Source organism: Gasterosteus aculeatus, chromosome 11 (genome assembly GCF_964276395.1).
Source record: "Gasterosteus aculeatus chromosome 11, fGasAcu3.hap1.1, whole genome shotgun sequence".
Taxonomy (NCBI): domain Eukaryota; kingdom Metazoa; phylum Chordata; class Actinopteri; order Perciformes; family Gasterosteidae; genus Gasterosteus; species Gasterosteus aculeatus.
This window is the reverse complement of record NC_135699.1, coordinates 13,609,866-13,629,427: the sequence shown is the minus strand read 5'-3', so window position 1 is coordinate 13,629,427 and position 19,562 is coordinate 13,609,866. Positions and strand designations below refer to the sequence as shown.

Sequence of the window (19,562 nt, the reverse complement as noted above, 5' to 3'; positions counted from 1 at the left end):
TTCAATCGAATAATACAATATTTTTTGGCCTTTTGAAGCACTTTCATCTAATTCTCAAAAGAATAAATTACATTTGATTCACTTAAGCATCAATTCAGCGTTCGGTTTTGCGATGCTGTTCAGCCCCGACGCGCTAACATGTGAACGTTTATTTCATAACACAGGAAATAATCTTTCCCACTGATGCAGGTGATCACTCTGGAGGGCTGGGTGGAGATCATGTATTACGTGATGGATGCGCACTCCTTTTACAACTTCATCTACTTCATTTTACTCATCATTGTAAGTACGATTCATTACCACATTCTAGTTAGTGAGCCGAAACATCCAGAGCACAGCGTGTTGAGCCTGATTTAATATTAATTAAACTAATAATGATGCTCAACGGTTAGACACAGAGGATAAAAACCTGTTTAACCTTTTCAATATATGTCGACTCTGTCGACTCTGGCATTGGAAGTGAAAAGAAGTGTTAATAGACAACAGAAAACACAATGTGTGCATATGAGCGCGCTAGCTTGTTGTGTCCCATGACAGATGGCGGCATAATAATAGCTCTTGAATTCTGCATTCACTTGCCATTGGCTGTCTGCAGAAACTCAGTATTCAGTCAATGTGTTGCATCAGACGTACGATAAAGGTCCCGGAGGTTTCACACCAGCAGCTTTACACAATAAGTAACAGACATTCAGGCTTTTGTAAAGTTTGAAAGTGAGATCACTGGAAATGAGGTGAGAGGAGAGCTGCAAAATGTTACTGGAGAAGTGAGAGTAAGTGAACGCACTAATCAGTCACCAGCTCGCTGAAGAGTTTCCCCACTAGAAATAAATCAAGCGCACTTAAATGAGTGCAAAACTCATCCGACACCACAGCTAAGAGCTTATTAGGCTGGGAAGAGGGGGGGGGGTTGTTGGCATCAGGACTGCAGCTGTAAATTGCCTCCCCTCTTTGTCACGTCCGACCTGAGGGTTGTCGTTCCCGGTGCGAACACCTTTTGGCAGCCAGAGCGAGTCGACACGGAGTCGCGGTCTAATCGCTTTTGCCCGGTTTATGTGGCCATGTTGACCACAGTCTCACGGTCTCATGGCCTGTTGATCGTTAGGCCCCGTTCTTCACTCTTAGCGATATCTGGAACACGTAACAATTGAAGTGAACAGCTGCCGACGCCTTGATACGCAGTCAGAACTTTGTGTTTGTTCCATTGAGGCTGCGACGGCCGACCAAAGAGGTTCAACGTGCAGAGCTCCGCCGCTGACAACCAAGCAAACACGCCGCTGCCTTTTGCGCTGCGTGATTGATTGACGTAAATGTGCCGCTCCTCTTTGAGCTTCATTGCGAGGCTCCCGTCTGTTTGGAGGCTCGTACTCAAAGGTTCTGAGGGATGCCGAGGAAGCGCTGCTGACACGTTGAGACGTTGACAATCAGGCAATCCCATGAGTCCCAAAGGTGTTATTCACGCATGGAGGGTCACCTTGACCGACTCATTCTTTGCTTTGCAGGGATCCTGTTTCTTCCTGTGTGTGTGTTTTGTCTTTACGCAGTGACAGCACCCGATGCTCTGAGCTTGTCAGTTGATCCTATAAGCTTTTGCTCCCAGATACAAACCTCAGGTTGACCTCCACGGTGCCAAACACAGTCTCAACTCTATCTGCTCGACACTCGATGTACTTTCAAGCGCGCCACCCCAGAGTCTTTATTGTTGTCACATTGATAGTGTGAGTAAATGGATTAAAGTGAGGGTAGTTATTAGGAAGGTGTTTGTGTGCGATTGAAAGGGAGAATATGTATGTGACGGGCTGCTGTGTGGGAAATAAGCCTGCCTTCTCAATTTGCGCATGCCAGTGTGTGATCACACATGCTTTTCACTGTGTGAGGGAGGACGTACCTGCGTGACTGAGCACGGGTGCATGTGTGTGTGCGTGTGCGCGTGTTTGCACGCATGCATAATGCAGTGATCATCTGAATGTGTGATATTGGCGTGTCCTCCGTGATTATGCGTGAAGCTGTCTACTAATCAGAGTCACAGAATACTGCGGACACACACACACACACACACACACAGAGAAGCGAGCCTGGAGGGAAATCAAAGGCCCACACACCTGCCGACCTGCTGTGACCCACAGGACACAGATGGGCATCTCTCCTCCCTCTCCATCGCCCTCCTATGTGTCCCCCCAAATATCGCAGCAGGCGCTTCTTTTTCTATTCCTCCGAGGCTCTACTGTCTCTCCTTCCCCTCGCCCTGCCCCTTTGATCATTTTCGATCTATAGGTGGACGGTCATTGCGTCGGGATATTTACACCTCTGCATGCTTTGAGGCTCTGCGACAAGCCGTCCCATACGCAACCAGCGGCCTGGATTTGAGGGAACGTGAGGGTTTGTCCCTCAAACCCTCACGTCTCGAGTCAGTGACGAAAGAAGGAAAGATGAACTGTGCACTGGGCATGCTTTGGCTCTGTCAGTCCGCTCTAATTAGCCTTGGTTCAGTGGAGTTTTAAGCCTCAGAGACCCTGTGAGATGTCTCCTGTCGTATCTACAGGTGGATTGGCAAACAGGTTGGAAGGTTAGAGCTTGAAGTCTGTATTCACCAATGTGAAATCACAATTGTTTTTCTTAAATAAGCATTATCCGCTCTAGCTGGACTGGTTTCTATTGTTTTAGTCAGCGTGGCCTCTTGTAATCTTGATTGGTACACTTACTTCAGACTTGGTCGAAGCTGCTGTGATTTTCCACGTTTGCACTCACTTCACACCTCGTGTACGACTCGAGTCCCGCCTCCATTAACAGGCCTATAACTTTCTGCCCCTTGCTCCACTTCCACCCAGATCGGCTCATTCTTCATGATCAACCTGTGCCTGGTGGTAATCGCCACCCAGTTCTCGGAGACCAAACAGCGGGAGCACCAGCTGATGCAGGAGCAAAGGGCTCAGTGCCTGTCGTCCTCCACCCTGGCCAGCATGGCCGAGCCCGGGGATTGCTACGAAGAGATCTTCCAGCTGGTCTGCCACGTCCTCCGCAAGGCCAAGAGGAGATCGGCAGCCCTCTACTACACTCTGAGGGGCAAGCCCCCGCCGGCTGGAGGAGGCCGGGGTAACAGGAGGGGGGGAGGGAACGTGAACGGAGAGCGGCATCATTCCCGGCACCCTAAAAGTGAGTAGGAGGACGTGAGCGACGTTTTTACATTTTCATACTTACCGTTTTGAGTTCAGTAACTTGATGAGACAATGTGACAACCTGACCTGTGTGATGATGGATGCGCGTAATGTGTGGTGCGTTGAATGAAACGTGACACAGCGTGATTGCTACTCTTGCAAATGCTCGCATCCTGTACGTCAAAGGAATTCTGAATTGTACACGAAAGCCTCTCATTTCATTTTTATTTCCCGTCCGTCTAGCGCCCCAATGTCCGCACCAGAGCAAGCAAGACAACGGCTCTCAGACACTCGCTAACTCCCTCACTCTGGCCGTCCCTCAGAATCCCGAGGACTGCCCCATATGTGCATTATCACTGCAAGAGGGGGCGAGGGAGGTGGGAGACTCCGCCAGCGGGGAGGAACATGAGGAGGAAGCAGTGAAAGAGACGAGCAAGGACGAGAACCACCTCGAGGAGAGGGGAGATGGGGAGAAGAAGAGGAAGAGGACATGCTTTGGACATTGTAAAGACATTTGGAATGACATGAGGAGGAAACTTTGGGGCATTGTAGAGAGCAAGTACTTCAGCAGGGGCATTATGATCGCTATCCTCATCAACACCATCAGTATGGGCATCGAGCATCATAACCAGGTAAGATGATAAAGTTTATTCAACCACATGAACATTGTTGCTGACTCTGTGCTGTTCACCAAACTGAAGAGAGGCCTTTTCCTCTTTAAACTACTGCCAGAGAGGTTTATGCTGCGCCTGTGAAGTGACTGGAGTCACTGAATGGTTTGGATATTGATGAATACAAGTGTACTTCTCGCTTTCATCGCCTTTAATCCTTTGGATTGATACACCGTGACCTCAGCATCACCATCCATGCTGATGGAGCGCCGCTACTAGAAATGTGATAACAGCGGATGACCTTGAGGGGTGACGCGCGTGGGAGCGCCGCGTCCCGGCCGAGGTGTAAACGTTTAGCCCAGCGGCAGGAAAGACAACGGCGGGCCGGCCCCCTCGGAGACAGACGAGACAGGTGTCAGAGCGCGAGGAAAAGGGGAAGCTTGCCAACATGCACACATGCACGCACGGGAGTATGTGCACACATGAATACACGGCCTTTTGCGTGTGCACACACAAGAGAAAAAAGTACATGCAGGTACATGCACAAGCTGTTACATAAAAGAGCTTCTTTTTTCCTTTATTTCTCCCTCTCAACTGTCTGCTCCCTCCCGTGCTAATTTTACTTCCACTTCTCTGCCGTTATTCTCTCCTTTTTCTCCCCCCTGTGAACCTTTTCCTTTGCACTCCTTTCCCCGCTCGCTCCTTTGCGCCTTGCTGCCTCCCTCCCTCGCGTCCTTCCCTCCTCACACCGAGTGTCTCTACTGCCTGACTCTCTTTTTGCCTCCCTGAGTTTCAACCTCTGTTTCCCCACTTTTCTCTTTTCTCTTTCTCCCACCCACGCACTCTTTGACAGCGCACAGAGTAGTTGCTTTCTCTCATCTCTGAAGTCTCTAAAAATAAAACGAGTGTTGCGGGGAGGGGGGAAAGGAGGAGGAGGAGGAGACGGGAAGAACGAAGCAGACTCCTGTTACACAGCAGTTTTCAGCTCAATCCCCCGTGTGGTCACACGCATGCGCACGGACCCTTCGTCCGTCCGTCTCTCCCTCCGCGTTTTCCACAGGCGGACACGCGAGCAGCGATGACAGTGTACTTTTCGCTTGGGGGTAAAAAAAAGTCTCCCGTCCCGCAATCGTGTTCTGAAAGGGGAAACTGGAGCTGATGTGCTTCTCCTCAAGATCCAACCGCAGGGCTGCCTCGCTCGCACCGCACCCCGCTGAGCCCAAAGGTCAAGTGTTCCAAATCAAAAGGGGTTTGGCTCTGTGCGGGTGCGGCCTTGCAATTTTCGTTGCTGATCTTTCAATGTCAGAGCCCTTTAATTCCATGTTTACATTTCATTTTCCCACATTGAGTCATGAAATGTTGTTGTTGTTGTGCCAGTTAGCCATTTAAAGAGAAGCTGCTATTCGTGTTACGTGTGTGACGCCTCTCGGCGGGAAAGAAATGAGCACATTGGAATTCAGGCTCAGAAGTTGTAGCTCATGAATTCATATTCGTCTACATTGACACACTGACTGAAGAGGAAGAGGGAGAGGTCGTTTCTGTGGGAGGATACAAATATTATTCCCAAGATGGAACGTTATGGAAACATTTACTTTGGAGAACGCAGGTACGAGGACAGGAAAAGCATTGCGGTTAGGAGATGATGGGTGACGGGTCAAGAAGGAGAAAAGCAGAGGAATGATGGCATTTTGTCTGATTCAAACCGTGGTGTCAACGGCTGTGATGCTTCTGTCAATAGCAATAAATATTAAATCCTGTGTTTGTCCTTCCGGCTGGTGAGGGGGCTTTGGCCAAAGCGGAAGATGACTCCTGACAAATGAAACACGTTTTCTTCTCATACAACACAGCCTTCATTTTCTGTTCCACGTGTTGTTCGATGACGTGCGCTTTGTTTGGAAAGGGTGAGTGACGTCATTGTTTAAACCTGCGGCCCACTAACCGCCTCGGCGTCCGGCGACTGCAACCGAGCTCTCAATAATCTCCAACGCGTCGGGCCGTTTTGCAAACGTTTCCCTGTCCTCTGTCTCGTCGTCTAACCGTGGACGATCCCCTCGCTTGCGTGCAGCCGGGTTCTCCCTCCTCTTGATCGACAGTCGGATATTGATTGGGCAGCGATGTGACTGCCTGATAATGAGAGCGAGCGAGAGAAAAAAGGGGACAGAGAACTTGGGGCGATGGAGATGGATCGGGAGACGGAGCGGATTAGTTTTCCTCTCACAGGGTTCGCTAACTTTGGCAGGGCGAAGCTGGCTGTTTCTCCCCCCCGGCTTTGTAACTGAATTTCACAGGAGGTATCAGAGAGGGCATCTGATCTGTATCATGCATAACACACACTCACACACACAGTGTAGCTTCGCCAAGCAAGTCTGCTTGTGCACACACACACACACACACACACGATACACTATACACGTACAAATGGAAATAAATCTGGGATTGACTGGAGCTTGTCTTTGTTTCTTTTGTGTGTTTCTCCTTTGCCAATTCCAGATAGCATGCTGCCCCATTCAGCCAGTTTAAGGCTCCACGATACACGTTCCCTTCCCATCCTCGCTGTTCTGTTTTCGCTTTGTTTCTAATGTCCGTTCTAATTTTACATGAGCAGGAAAAACACAATTTGTTTGCCTGTTCTTCAGTCTCCACACCGTCGGTGTCGCCCATCTGAGACGAGGTGTACGCGTTAATTCCAGAGAGAGAATTTTCTTTGAAAGTGACGGTTTGAGTGACAGTCTTTCTCAACACAGGCGGAGAAACGTGACGCGTTGGCGATTGTTTTCCGTCGCTGCTGCAGCGGTAATTGCGAAGCGGTGGTTTAATATCCGCGCTGTGCTTTTAGCGTCGTGTCTCTACCTGCCTCGGCGTGGATATCACCGCCCTGTTGTTAAGCTTGAACGCTTGCATCTCAAACCCCTCTTATATTGTGTCTTAACTACTCCTTTCCTCCCCCTGTTTCGGTGACCCGTCCCCCCAGCCAGAGGAGCTGACCAATGTCCTGGAGATCTGCAACATAGTTTTCACCAGCATGTTCACCCTGGAGATGATCCTCAAGCTGACTGCGTTTGGCTTCTTTGAATACCTGAGGAACCCGTACAACATCTTTGACGGCATCATTGTCATCATCAGGTCTGCATACAAAATCATTGTGCCGATAGTTGAGTTTGAGGTTGTCGGCAGGTGGAGTGCGCTGCCATTTAGAGGTTGAAAGATACTCTTTCGCTTAAATTCACGTATTTAAATCATGCTACTGGAATTTGTTGTTGTTGTGTTTGAAATATATGAAATGTGTGCAAATAAAATGTGTAAAATGCATCAAAACAATATGGAATATACAACTGTCTGCATCTCATCGTCTTTTATTCAGTATTACTGCACAGCTCATTCTTTTATCTTCTCTTTTCCATTATAAAATACTCTTTTCGTAACATCTTGTCTTCCAACTTTGTCCCCTCTCTCTCTGTTTAAATCACACACACACACACACACACACACTGAACACGTACAGCGTGTGTGAGATCATCGGTCAGGCAGACGGCGGTCTGTCAGTGCTGAGGACCTTCAGGCTGCTGAGGGTCATTAAGCTGGTGAGGTTCATGCCTGCGCTGAGGCGGCAGCTGGTTGTGCTGATGAAGACTATGGACAACGTGGCCACTTTCTGCATGCTGCTTATGCTCTTCATCTTCATCTTCAGGTAACAGGGGGGCACAGGGGCCATGTGTTTCTGTGGAATACGAGATCTATGAGACTCTGAGATGGAAGTGACTTGTGAAGTGTGTGTGTGTGTGTGTGTGTGTGTGTGTGTGTTTCCTGTATGTGCACTGTGCAAAAATAATAAGCATGGAATATCAGCAGATTAAGTAAAGTATAATCGCCGATGGAGGCAGACATAGCCAGAGGACAAAGGATAATAGGATTAATTCACTATTATTGGAATTACTCCTGGTTTGTAGCTGTATCGAGGATTTTGTCTTTGACCTTCCTCCTACTCAAGGAGTTCTTGCGCCATGAAAGCAATGAGCACCTTAAGTTGGACATTTGAAGACAATGTAATTCTTCAATTTCCATTAAACAGACACCTGGGCCTCAGGCAAAAGAAGGATTCTAAAAACATAACTAATAAGCTGTCGGCTCAAATTCTAACAGTGCCATTGATTTAAATGAATTATGAATAACTTTAGTTTTGACTACAAAGGTGGTCAGCAGGGTACCATCAGCTTAAGAAAATCACTCCGCTGTGAAATCCAGGTAACAGAGGGGGAGAGTTGTCCTATTCTCTATTTACATTGTGCCTAAATTAAGAAAACCAAAACATAATCATTCACCTGAATCCTCATTTTCTAACCCTCCCGCACACACACGCCCACAAACACATCACTTTACTCCTTTTTCCCCCCAATTCCACTTCTGGACCTTCAGGCTGGTTGTTATTTGAAACAATTTATCAGAATTGTGGCGAGCGCACTGGCCTTTGAAAGATATGAGTTCCACAGCAGCCCACCGCTTGTATCTTAACGTGTGTGTGTGTGTGTGTGTGTTTGTGTGTGTTTGTGTGTATTCATTCTTGCACCCCAGCAATAAGACAGCTGGCACAAGAGGTTCCAGCCAGCTGATGCTACTGAGCAAGTAGCACTGGGCAGCGCAGCTTTGAGTGAACAGTTAAAGTAAAGTACTGCTCAGCAAAGACATAAGCTTTTAAGTCCTCTCATGAGCCCCTAAAGGAAGCAGCAATCAATGCGTTGTCTCGGGTTTTGAGGTCCTGTGGCGAGCAGACGGGCGCAGGTTAAAGCAGCACGAGGGAGGCACATAGTGAATGAAAGAAAAGCATTGGGGGTGATAAATGATTGTGCCCATGACATACTAATATGTGTCTATGGCAGCACGTGGATTCTTGGACACTTCACTTCTTGTGTTGCAGCATTCTGGGGATGCACATCTTTGGCTGTAAGTTCAGTCTGAAGACCGAGGCAGGAGACACGGTACCGGACAGGAAGAACTTTGACTCTCTGCTGTGGGCCATCGTCACCGTCTTTCAGGTTAAACACACACACACACTTCCACAACGAAAGCGTGCTGTCGAAAAAGGCTGCTTATTTGTCGCTCTACATACATTTGAGTGTGTATGCACTTCACATTATTTTTTATTCAGATCCTAATATTTTGTGCAGATCCTGACTCAGGAGGACTGGAACATGGTGCTGTACAACGGGATGGCCTCCACCTCGCCCTGCGCCGCTCTCTACTTTGTAGCTCTCATGACATTTGGAAACTACGTGCTCTTCAATTTACTGGTCGCCATCCTGGTCGAGGGTTTCCAGGCTGAGGTGAGACGTCCTAATTCCGTGTGTCACATGCCAAAGGTACCAGTGCGGCACGCTGCAAACAAAGGCCCGTGCTGTTTGTAGACATCTGGAAAACCTGCTCATTGAAACAATCTTTCTTGAACGTCACTTTTGTGGTTATTACATAATTACAGCACTTTGGTAAAGTAGAGCAAATATTTATGCTCGACATCAGCAGCACACGCACAAGCGACGCACGTTTAAGGTGGACCAGTGACACAGAGACGTTGATTCCCTGCTTTATAGTCGCATAAACAACGGGTCGGATAACTGTGAGATGTTGTAAAACACGCATACGTGTATGAATCAGGAATAAGAAGGGTACAAATTGAACGTGGGTGTTGTAGAGCTGGATTTGTGTTGATATGAGTGAAAATAAACCAGCCAGGCTGAAGAGAAAATTGCCTCTTTGACGGGCTGATGATTAGGAGAGGACGAAGGATCGGCGGTGACTATGTAAATGACTTTGTGATTGCTAATTATGTCCACACTCACAACCTCTCTGTGCTCCTCACTCTTCCTTGTCTGTCTCGTTGTTGCTGCGTCCCCTGCATCCCTCTCCTTCTCCCCCCCCCCGCCTCTCTTTCTCCGTCACCGTTTCCTCCGCCAATGAAGGGTGATGCAAACCGCTCCTACTCGGACGATGACAGGTCTTCCTGTAATTTTGAGGAGAGCGACAAGCAGAAAGACTCTCTACATCTCTCAGGTATTGAAATGCATGTTGCAGCTTTATTGTTTTGTTTGATTTCGTTTTTTCCCCTCTGAAATGACGTGAGCTGTTAAAATAATTCCAGAAAAGCATTTTCCCTCTAATGATGTCTGACTGAGCCTTTCATGTCAGCTTAAAAGTTGATCGCTCCTGGAGACTCGTATTCCGCTTAAAAGACGCTGGTCTGACAAACCACTGGCAGGTATTCCTCTCTTTAGTCATTACGAGCTCCTCTCTGTCTCCTCCATGGTGATTTAGTGTAAATTAAACCTTCCTCTGCCTCTCTGAGCAGCCCATAACATTGGTTTAGGACTTTTATGTTTCAATTTGATGCTGTGTGCCAAGATATGTTTTCATGGAACCAAGAGGGAAGGGCTTGTTTTGCCCTTCATCCATATTATCTCTCCTCCTCCCTCCTTTTATCACCCCTTTACCCTTTCCTCCTTCTTCTCTCTCAGACCCAAAGATCTCTACTCTCACCCCAAATGGACACCTGGACTTGTCCGCGCTGCCGCACGGTCTGTTTCCAGGAGAGAGGTTGACCTTTGCCCTCGGCTCCAGGAAGAACAGTGTCATTTCTCTGGGCCGGGCCAACTTGGAGCAGAGGGTGATGGTAAGTGGAGAGGACTGAGATTATGCTTTTTTTTAACAATAGAAGTAATTTGATCGGTAACGCCTTTGACGAGGACAACCGTTTGCTGCAGCAAAGCATTATACAGCCTTTGGATCGGTTCAGTTTCATTGTAATCCAGACCGCCAGAGGCATTCTAGGCAGGCTGGGCCTCAGAATTACAGTAAAGGGCACGAGACAGACTTCTCCCCCTCTTTCCCAGTATCCAGCTCGGGGTTATCACAACTGGGGGCGCCCGCTCCCCACCCAGCCTCAGGCCCTGTGGGCCCGGCGTTCCAGCTGGAACAGCCTGGGAGGATGCCGGCCTTTCGCCTCCTCGTCTCCCTCCGCCAGTCCGGCATTCACTCCCACCTCCGCCAGGCCCTTCTATGGCTACGGCCTGGGGGGTCTCGGCGGAGTAGTCGGAGGAAGCCTGCGTATCCGGGGTCCCCGCGCCTCTTCGTCGCCGCACCGCCACTTCCACCACGTCCACCAGGACGAGGAGGAGTCCCTCCTGTCTCCTCCGGCCGCCGCTCCGCACTCTCTACACCTCCCTCATCCTGTGCGGCCGGGCTACTTTGTACCCCGGAGGGACCGCAGAGCTCTGTCCCTGGAGCTGCCCCACCTGCTGCAGGTCCCAGGGCCCCCGCACCCTCCGCCGCCCCCACACCTCCCGCCGCCGCCGCCCTCCACGGCGTTCCACGCGCACCACAGGAAGAAGAGCTTCTCCGGGGCGATGGTTTTAGGCGGCGGTGACGGCCTGGGCGTCTACGGCGGGGTACACCAAGACTGTAACGGGAAGACCCCTCTGTCCCAGCATCTCCAGCTCCCTCCCAGACACCACACTGAGACGTCCGGAGGGCCGAACCCCCACAGCCAGCTGATGGCCGACGTCTTCCCCCAGGTCAACACGCGCAGCAAGGACCGGGAGGACCTGGACGACGACATTGAATACGTGAGTTACCGCTATAATGGGTGTGGGAGGGAATTAAGCGGTAATAGCGGCAGGAAAAAGGCCCGGTGAGTAAGTGGAGCAATCATACGAGTTTCCTATAATACACCAATTACACAGACTCACATAATTATCCCTGAGATGGAGCGGCGTCTTTAAAAAAGAAAAAGAAAAGAAACACCATCTGATCTTGTGATTCCCAATGACCGAAGCTTTAGCTTTAGTTGTTAAAGGAAAGGGTGTTAAACATGCAGTAATCTCCTGCTCTCTTGTGTAGGATTTCCAAGTCGTTTGTTTAAAGCCTGCACTCCCATCACCTGGGCCTCGTGGGAGTTTCCCTTTGTTTTCCTCGTAAACAAGCCTATGTTTGAGAGAAAGAGGGTTAATTAGAAAGGACTATTTAGGCAGCAGATAGCTATTCAGATGGGAATGTTGGAGGATGCTCCAGGTTTTTGCTGCAGAAGTGTATTGGTTTTGTAAATAATTTAAATATTCGGAAAGCGGTTTGATGCCCAATTATACTGTGCATGCTGTATGGCCTCTGCTGGGGTGTGTGAGCCTGTCATGATGTGTGTGTGTGTGTGTGTGTGTGTGTGTGTTGCAGAGCTTGTGCTTCCGCATCCAGAAGATGTTAGAAGCGTACAAACCGGAGTGGTGTGAGAGCAGAGAGGACTGGTCTGTCTTCCTGTTCTCCCCGCAGAACAAGTGAGTCGCTGTTACCCGTCGCACCGCTTTCACCTTCAGTTCATATCTGTTGAATGCAGTGCATCGAAAATTGTGTTGCTACAAAATAAGAGCTGTTGCCAAAGACCCCGAGAGCCACAGACGGCGGGGACGCGGGACGCGTCCCTGCAAAACCATATCAAGGATTTACATTTATCGTTTGCCGCTTTGTTGATATTTTCTATCCTCTTCCCTCCTGTTGGAGAAGAAGAAACACGCCTCGGGGGGGAATTTAATACAATTCAAGTCTACATTAATTAGTAGTAATTCTGTCCTGCAATCTGTAGTTTGAATGGGAACCAGTTCAGTTTTAATAAAAGGCATTCAAATGTCCCCGTGCTTGTTCCAAAACAAAAATCCCTCTCCTGTTGGATTCATTCTGTTTCTTATATCCGTTTCCAATCAACACTGCAAGGAGGATGTTTAATTTTGTAACCAGCTGCTGAATCAAGATATTTACGCCCTGTACTCTCTTGCACCCCCCGAGCCTCCTGCTTCCTACCTTCCTCTATTCATCCTTATCTCTTGTCCTCTGCTCCCCTGTCACACCAGATTCCGACAGATATGCCAGTCCATCATCGCCCATAAGCTGTTTGACTATGTGGTGTTGGCCTTCATCTTCTCCAACTGCATTACAGTAGCTCTGGAGCGACCCAAGATCCTACAGGGCAGCTTGGTGAGTTACACTGAGGCTCCTTCGCGTTCATTCTCCAAATACAATGCAATTTGATTATCATAAAGGTGCAGTTGGACAGGATCTGACGAACCCTTATTGACTTGTCTATTCCGTCCCCTCCCCGGGTTTGTTACAGGAAAGAGTCTTTCTCACCATCTCCAACTACATCTTTACTGCCATCTTTGTGAGCGAGATGACACTCAAGGTAACGTTTTATGAGTGTGTGTAGTTTGTGTGCAGATGTCCTGTCCTCCTCTCGCGTCTCCCTGGTTCTCTCTCTCTTGATGAATTGTCTTTGCTTCAGTGCTCGCACAGCTCCTCCCCTCCCTTTACGTTTCTTTCTCGGCAATTCCCATGTTCTTTTGGAGAATAGAGCAATTAAGCCATGTCATTAATTAGTCGCTAGTCTTCTTTTTTGGACGCAGTCCGTCTCCAGCACTCCCCCACACACACACTCTCTCCTCTTTCTTCTCGTCCTCGCCGATGTTAACTGCTTCTATTTTATTTTTTACGCGTGTCTCCTCTTCCTTCGGGTCTCTTCGTTCTCGTCAGTCGGTGATTTTTTTCCCCCCCGACTCCCCACCTTTCTCCCTTCTCTTATTTCCCCTCCCGTCCATTGCATCTGTCGTCTGTATTCTCTGCAAAATACTTTGGCACAAGTGGGCTATCAATTATGCACTCTCGCCATCAATTATTAACCAATCACAGGCCGCCAAGGAGCCGCGGGCCTGTCAGCCCTCTGGCCGCGCCGCACATGCCTCCCTCCGAGCCTGAGGCTGTCTGGGTCTCGCGTATCTCCATAACGTGTGTCGGTTGGTTGTTTGTGTGGCATTAATCTCTCCGTAGGACTCCATGAGTCCGGCCCTGTTTACCACATGCGGCCACATAAAAAAGCGCCGCGTGATTGAGTCGCGCCCCCCTCTTAAAACATCGTTTCCACGGTTGTAGCGTTGTGACGAAGCAATGCAATTTTTGGGGGATTTCATGAAAACACTGAAAATCGTGATCTCGATACATTCACGTTTTGTACATTCCGTTCATATTTCGGTATTCAGTCCTACAGTAAGATGTTTGCCCGGCGCCTCCATCTGTTTGCACGCTGACCCCCGTCGTCCCTCTGAAGCTTCACCGGACACTCGGCAAACCGCTTCAAATGTCAGTTGCAGATTGTCAACGCTCACACTGTCTACATTTGTATCACAATGGCTGTTTGACATCCCTCCCTCGACGCCGAGTCACTGAGGACCCTGATAATGTCAAACGCTTTCACAGCAAAGTCAACCGGCACCAACGGATATGACACTCCATTTTCATGGCTGCATGTTTTGTTTTCGAAGTTTTTGTTGTTGTTGTGATGAATGATTATTTTACAGAGGCGGCCCGAGAAGCAGACGCCCTGTGATGAGCTGCTTGTCTCTCTCCAGGTGGTTTCCATGGGTCTGTACGTGGGTGAACAGGCATACCTGCGCAGCAGCTGGAACATTCTGGACGGCTTCCTGGTCTTTGTGTCTCTGATCGACATTGTCGTGTCCATGGCGGGAGGAGCCAAGATCCTGGGTGTTCTACGAGTACTGCGGCTGCTCAGGACACTGCGTCCCCTCAGGTGTGGACGATGTCATGAGTTTTATCCAAAGTTATTATTGGTCTGATGAGCGGACAAAACCTTTAAAGTGTGGAATACATTTGTTTCTTCCCGTCTGCTCTCCAGGGTGATTAGCAGAGCTCCAGGTCTGAAGCTGGTGGTGGAGACCCTCATAACCTCCCTCAAACCCATCGGCAACATTGTTCTCATCTGTTGTGCATTCTTCATCATCTTCGGCATCCTTGGGGTGCAGGTAGGGAAAAGAGCTTCACCTGCCGCGCATTAAAACGTTAAAACACTATATTGTGTGTCCTTTGGTTTCCTGCCCATTAATATGATTTTTGTATAAATGTGATCATCTCCCTGCCGTTCGCTCTACATAGCGTTAAAGTTAAAGTGAATCTCATTGTATTCCTACTTCTTGCATCACTTCAAAAAATGTTCGGCCGATGGGATCTTTGACCAGCTCATTATTTCACTTAAAAGCATCTTTTCATCTCATCAGAGGAGCCTGCGAAGGCCTTTTTCTCTCCTTCATATAAGTCGCTAGACGTCATCCAAAGCGCGGTCTCTTCTTCTCCTGACAGTTGTTTAAAGGCAAATTCTTCTACTGCTTCGGCCTTGACGTCAAAAACATCACCAACAAGTCTGACTGTCTGCAAGCAAACTACAAGTGGGTCCACCATAAGTACAACTTTGACAACCTGGGACAGGTCAGTGCTGCGTGTGTGTCATGTTTTGGGAATGTGTAACAGGACAAAGTCTTTATCAGTTTTCCTTCCTGTTGTCCAGGCTCTGATGTCCCTGTTTGTTCTCGCCTCCAAGGATGGCTGGGTAAACATTATGTACCACGGCCTGGATGCCGTGTCTGTGGACCAGCAGGTACCCGCCAATCAGCCGAACAGCAGCGAACTTCAGGCACGATCTTTAATGTGGCAAAAAAAAAACGTTAACTCTGCTTTGTTTCTGACCCTCCTTCGCGCGCCACGTCGACCGACAGCCGGTGACCAACAACAATCCGTGGATGCTGCTGTACTTCATCTCCTTCCTCCTCATCGTCAGCTTCTTTGTCCTCAACATGTTCGTCGGCGTGGTGGTGGAGAACTTCCACAAGTGCCGCCAGCACCAAGAGGTGGAGGAGGCCAAGAGGCGCGAGGAGAAGCGCCAGCGGCGCATGGAAAAGAAGAGGAGAAGTAAGGGAGGGGAACGAGGAGAGAGGAGGAGCGAAGAGGAAAAAAATATAGTAAAATGACTAATAAACCGGCAGATGTAATGCTAAAAACAACAGGGCGCTATCTGAAACAAGGGCGTGAATAACCTACTTTACCCTTGTTGTTACTATTACACATCACAATAATCCCTGCATGCTATTAGCATTAGCATTTGATCGAGGCCGATGAGAAACGTGAGAGAGAAGGAGAGATGAGAATGGAGACAGACAGATAATAACAACTCACAAACAGCAAGTGTCATCGCTGCTAATTTCCTCTGCAATTTGCTTGATAGTGATTTCGGATTGATCGAAGCACTTCAATGTTCAGCTTCTAAGCGCTCAGCGCGCAGCAGGTCTTCCCTGGAAAAATGCTCCTTCGTTCAATTCAAGTAGGACCAGGAGCACTTTCTTTTGATTTGGCCTGATATAAGTTCTGGTTGTACTCCCCTCCAGGCTTGAACGATCACTGTCACTGTGAGAAGTATTTTATACCTCTGAAGGGCCACATCACATACAAAAACAGATTGAATGTGTTTAAATCATCGCTGTATTTCTTTGACCAACAGAAGCCCAGAAGCTACCCTACTTTGCCAGCTATGGCAACGTACGCCTGATGATCCACACACTGTGCACCAACCACTACCTGGACCTCATCATCACCTTCATCATCTGCATCAACGTCATCACCATGTCCTTGGAGCACTACAATCAACCTCGTGTAAGCAGAGCCGCAAAGATGTTCATTTTGTTCCCAAAAGCAGGCAAGCTCTATATCAGTATGGACTTTATTCATAGATTTGAGGCTATTTTCCTACAACCGACTCCAGCTGCCAATGCTGTACTGTCCCTAGATAGCGGCATGTTTAAAAGAGACTGGTCAGCCACCATGGAGCTGTTTCCAGGCCATGATGATTCGATGCATCCGCTGTCCATTCACGTGTGACGAATGGTCCAAAAGGCTTGTTTTTTCGTGCGGGAAAAATGATTAGGCTGGAGACAGGATGCCCGTTAGACCTTTTAAGATGACGGACCGAGTGGAAGATGAATATTTGTTCAGGTGTTTGGTTGAAGCTCTGTTTCGTAAAAAGGAGAGAGCAGCCAGGCAGGAAAATGTTCGGTCTCTGCAGTAGCGGGAAGCTGTACTGGATGTTTAATGCAATGAGAACGTCCCTGCCTTTGGAATGTCTCAATACTCTGTAAATAGTTTTTAGCTTAAAAATGTATGTCTGTTTGTGGACGCAATGTGTGTGTGTTTGTTGTGCTGTGAATTGAAGATGTGGCATTTTGCGCCCCCGGCATGTTGGATTTTACTCTGCAAACAATGGGAACAATTCCAATTCAACAGTTTCCTCCTGCTGCTGATACTGAATCCTACTGCACACACACACACACACACACACACACACACACACACGCACACACACACACACATATCTTTTTTACTCTCTCTTTCCAGTCTCTGGATCTCGCCCTGAAGTACTGCAACTATTTCTTCACCTCTACATTTGTGCTGGAATCAGTACTCAAACTCATCGCTTTTGGCTTTCGTCGCTTCTTCAAAGAGAGGTACAGTGTGTGTTCCTACCGTGTGTGTGTGTGACGGCGTAACTGTGTGTGTGTGTGTGTGTGTGTGTGTGTGTGTGTTTTCCTTTCTCTGTGCGTGTTGCACACATACATGTTTAACTCTCAATGGAAAACAGTTGGAGGTCCATTGTCACCAAAAATTGAAATATCTCTCTATGTTTTTGTGTATTTACTCATTCCCTAATCACACATTGGATGAAAATTAAACATTGAAGAGAGGCTCTAGGCTCATAATCTTTTGAATTAATGTATAATATAAATAGCTGCTCAATAAACGTGTTTTTAGTTCAAAGTGATGCGGCTTTACAAATGGCTTTGATGATTACAAATAGAATATGGAGTAACAACCTTGACATCATAGAGTATTATGAAATATGTGGAAATATGGGATCTTGCTCTGAGGCTTTCTGTTATTATGTTGATTTCACCATATTCTGGCACATACAACACGCATGTCAAACATCAGTATCTTATATGTTCAAGACTACTGAAATCTATTTTTATCACAGTAAGAAACGGTTTCCTTCACTCCCTTATGAATAAACTCTAATTGATTTGCAGATAATACAGACTTTAGACTAGAAGTGTCCTTTTTGTGGGATCTACAGCTCGACAGCTCCGTGCATGTTAGAAAACTCAAATCTCTCCATCCTCTGCATGTGATAGTTCTGCACTTACTGTACTCACCTCTGTTTGACCTCCATGGGAAACACACCTCGGCGCTGATCTGCTCGCTCCCACATCCATTCAGTGAGAGCCCGGACTAATTGAGTTGTCCCTCACCTCAATGTGCACGGTGATAAAACTCATGTCTTATTCTCTTCGGGGATAGGCGGTGACTAATTAAAGGTATAGCGGCAGATTCGGGAGCTGATGGCAGTCTAATGCCGTCGGCTTATTTTAGTTTGGTAAGAAAGAGAGATATCTAAGGTGACAGATGGGGGGGGGGTGAGTTACGGAGAAGATCCTGATAACATATATGAGGAAACGCTGGACTGATCGAAAAACGAAAAAGGGACGAGGACCAATGAATAATAATAATAATAATGTATCACTCCTGCGTAGTGTCAGTGACGCCGGTGAGCAAGTTATTGTGCACAGTATAACGAAGTGTGTGTGGCCAGAAGGACAATAAGGGAAATAAGTATTCTTAGTATTATTTCAAGGGACATTATTTCTTAAATATGAGTCCCTCGGCAAACAAAGTAGGCCCACAGGCTCCGGCAACGGGCGGACACGTGATCGCGCACGGCGGGAATGAGTCACGGCCAGCGGTTGATGCTCTGTTGTCAGCGGCGTTTGTTCGGCAAGCGCTCTGACAAACGAGTTGGCGTGGCGAAGGGTTTCAGCACTCGGTGTGCCTCGCCGATTTTAGAAAAGATAAGTATTGAATATCTTTGAAAAGGACAAACGAGGAGCGCAGTACTTACTGAAACAATCATGGAAGAGCACCTAGGGGAAAGCTTGCAAAAATGATGCAGTAACGTCAGTTCAGAGTACATGTCCTTAACTGTTAAAATGACTACGGTGCCTTCAAACTCTCATCTACCGCCATATTCATCTGATCTGTCAATATCTGTCCGCCATCTGTCCTGAATCCCAGCGTTTACTTTGATATATTAAGGGCTTTTGGAGCTGGGGAATTGTGTTATCACTCTTAGAAAAGAGTAGTAATGTGTTAAAAAGTAAAATAATTTACTGCATGTGTCATCGTACAGTGACGCCAAGAACCTTTCACGCATCCCTCAGAGCATTAGTCATGTCGGAGCCAATAAGTGAACAACTGTATTTTCTTCTTCTTCTTCTTTAAATTTGCCAGTATATTTTTTGTTTATATGCACTTGTGTGTTGTGTTGTGCAATGCCTTCACATGAGTGTGTGTGTGTGTGTGTGTGCGTGTGTGTGTGTGCGCTTGTTCCAGGTGGAACCAGTTGGACCTCGCCATTGTGCTTCTGTCGGTGATGGGAATAACGCTGGAGGAGATCGAGATCAGTGCGGCGCTGCCCATCAACCCCACTATCATCAGGATCATGAGAGTACTGAGGATAGCAAGAGGTATTCACACACACACAAACACACACACACACACACACACTCACTGACAACTGCTATCCACCCACAATTCCTAAATAATGGAAATGAACATTGATGTGGTATTGTTGTGTTAAAATATCTGCAAGTTGTAGCATAGCAGCTCCTTTCTGAAGGCCCTTTTCCCGTGTCCACATGTGTGTGTGTGTGTGTGTGTGTGTGTGTGTGTGTGTGTGTGTGTGTGTTTGTTACACTGCCTGTAAATGAAGAACTGACCTTTGCACAGTTAAATGTTTCCCATTAAGCCTGTAATTGAACCTGAGGGATTTCCCCCCTAAATGGCCACACTTCTATCTTCTCCCCTCACACACACACACACACAG

At 47.8% G+C, this 19,562-nt stretch overlaps 1 protein-coding gene across 5 annotated transcripts in view; it reads left to right on the top strand.

The window, feature by feature from the left end:
* cacna1ia (calcium voltage-gated channel subunit alpha1 Ia) overlaps positions 1–19,562 on the top strand; it is a 131,822-nt gene that overhangs the window by 64,637 nt on the left and 47,623 nt on the right. For all 5 annotated transcript variants that reach the window (XM_078083917.1, XM_078083916.1, XM_078083915.1 and 2 more), the window contains exons 8-28: positions 190–282; positions 2,826–3,150; positions 3,396–3,784; positions 6,735–6,886; positions 7,266–7,451; positions 8,676–8,793; positions 8,926–9,081; positions 9,715–9,805; positions 10,267–10,421; positions 10,642–11,373; positions 11,975–12,075; positions 12,646–12,769; positions 12,906–12,974; positions 14,194–14,372; positions 14,478–14,604; positions 14,939–15,064; positions 15,144–15,233; positions 15,352–15,544; positions 16,131–16,282; positions 17,021–17,130; positions 19,070–19,203. In XM_078083917.1, the coding sequence (XP_077940043.1) occupies positions 190–282; positions 2,826–3,150; positions 3,396–3,784; positions 6,735–6,886; positions 7,266–7,451; positions 8,676–8,793; positions 8,926–9,081; positions 9,715–9,805; positions 10,267–10,421; positions 10,642–11,373; positions 11,975–12,075; positions 12,646–12,769; positions 12,906–12,974; positions 14,194–14,372; positions 14,478–14,604; positions 14,939–15,064; positions 15,144–15,233; positions 15,352–15,544; positions 16,131–16,282; positions 17,021–17,130; positions 19,070–19,203 (3,802 nt within the window). The remainder of the gene's footprint in view (positions 1–189; positions 283–2,825; positions 3,151–3,395; positions 3,785–6,734; positions 6,887–7,265; positions 7,452–8,675; positions 8,794–8,925; positions 9,082–9,714; positions 9,806–10,266; positions 10,422–10,641; positions 11,374–11,974; positions 12,076–12,645; positions 12,770–12,905; positions 12,975–14,193; positions 14,373–14,477; positions 14,605–14,938; positions 15,065–15,143; positions 15,234–15,351; positions 15,545–16,130; positions 16,283–17,020; positions 17,131–19,069; positions 19,204–19,562) is intronic.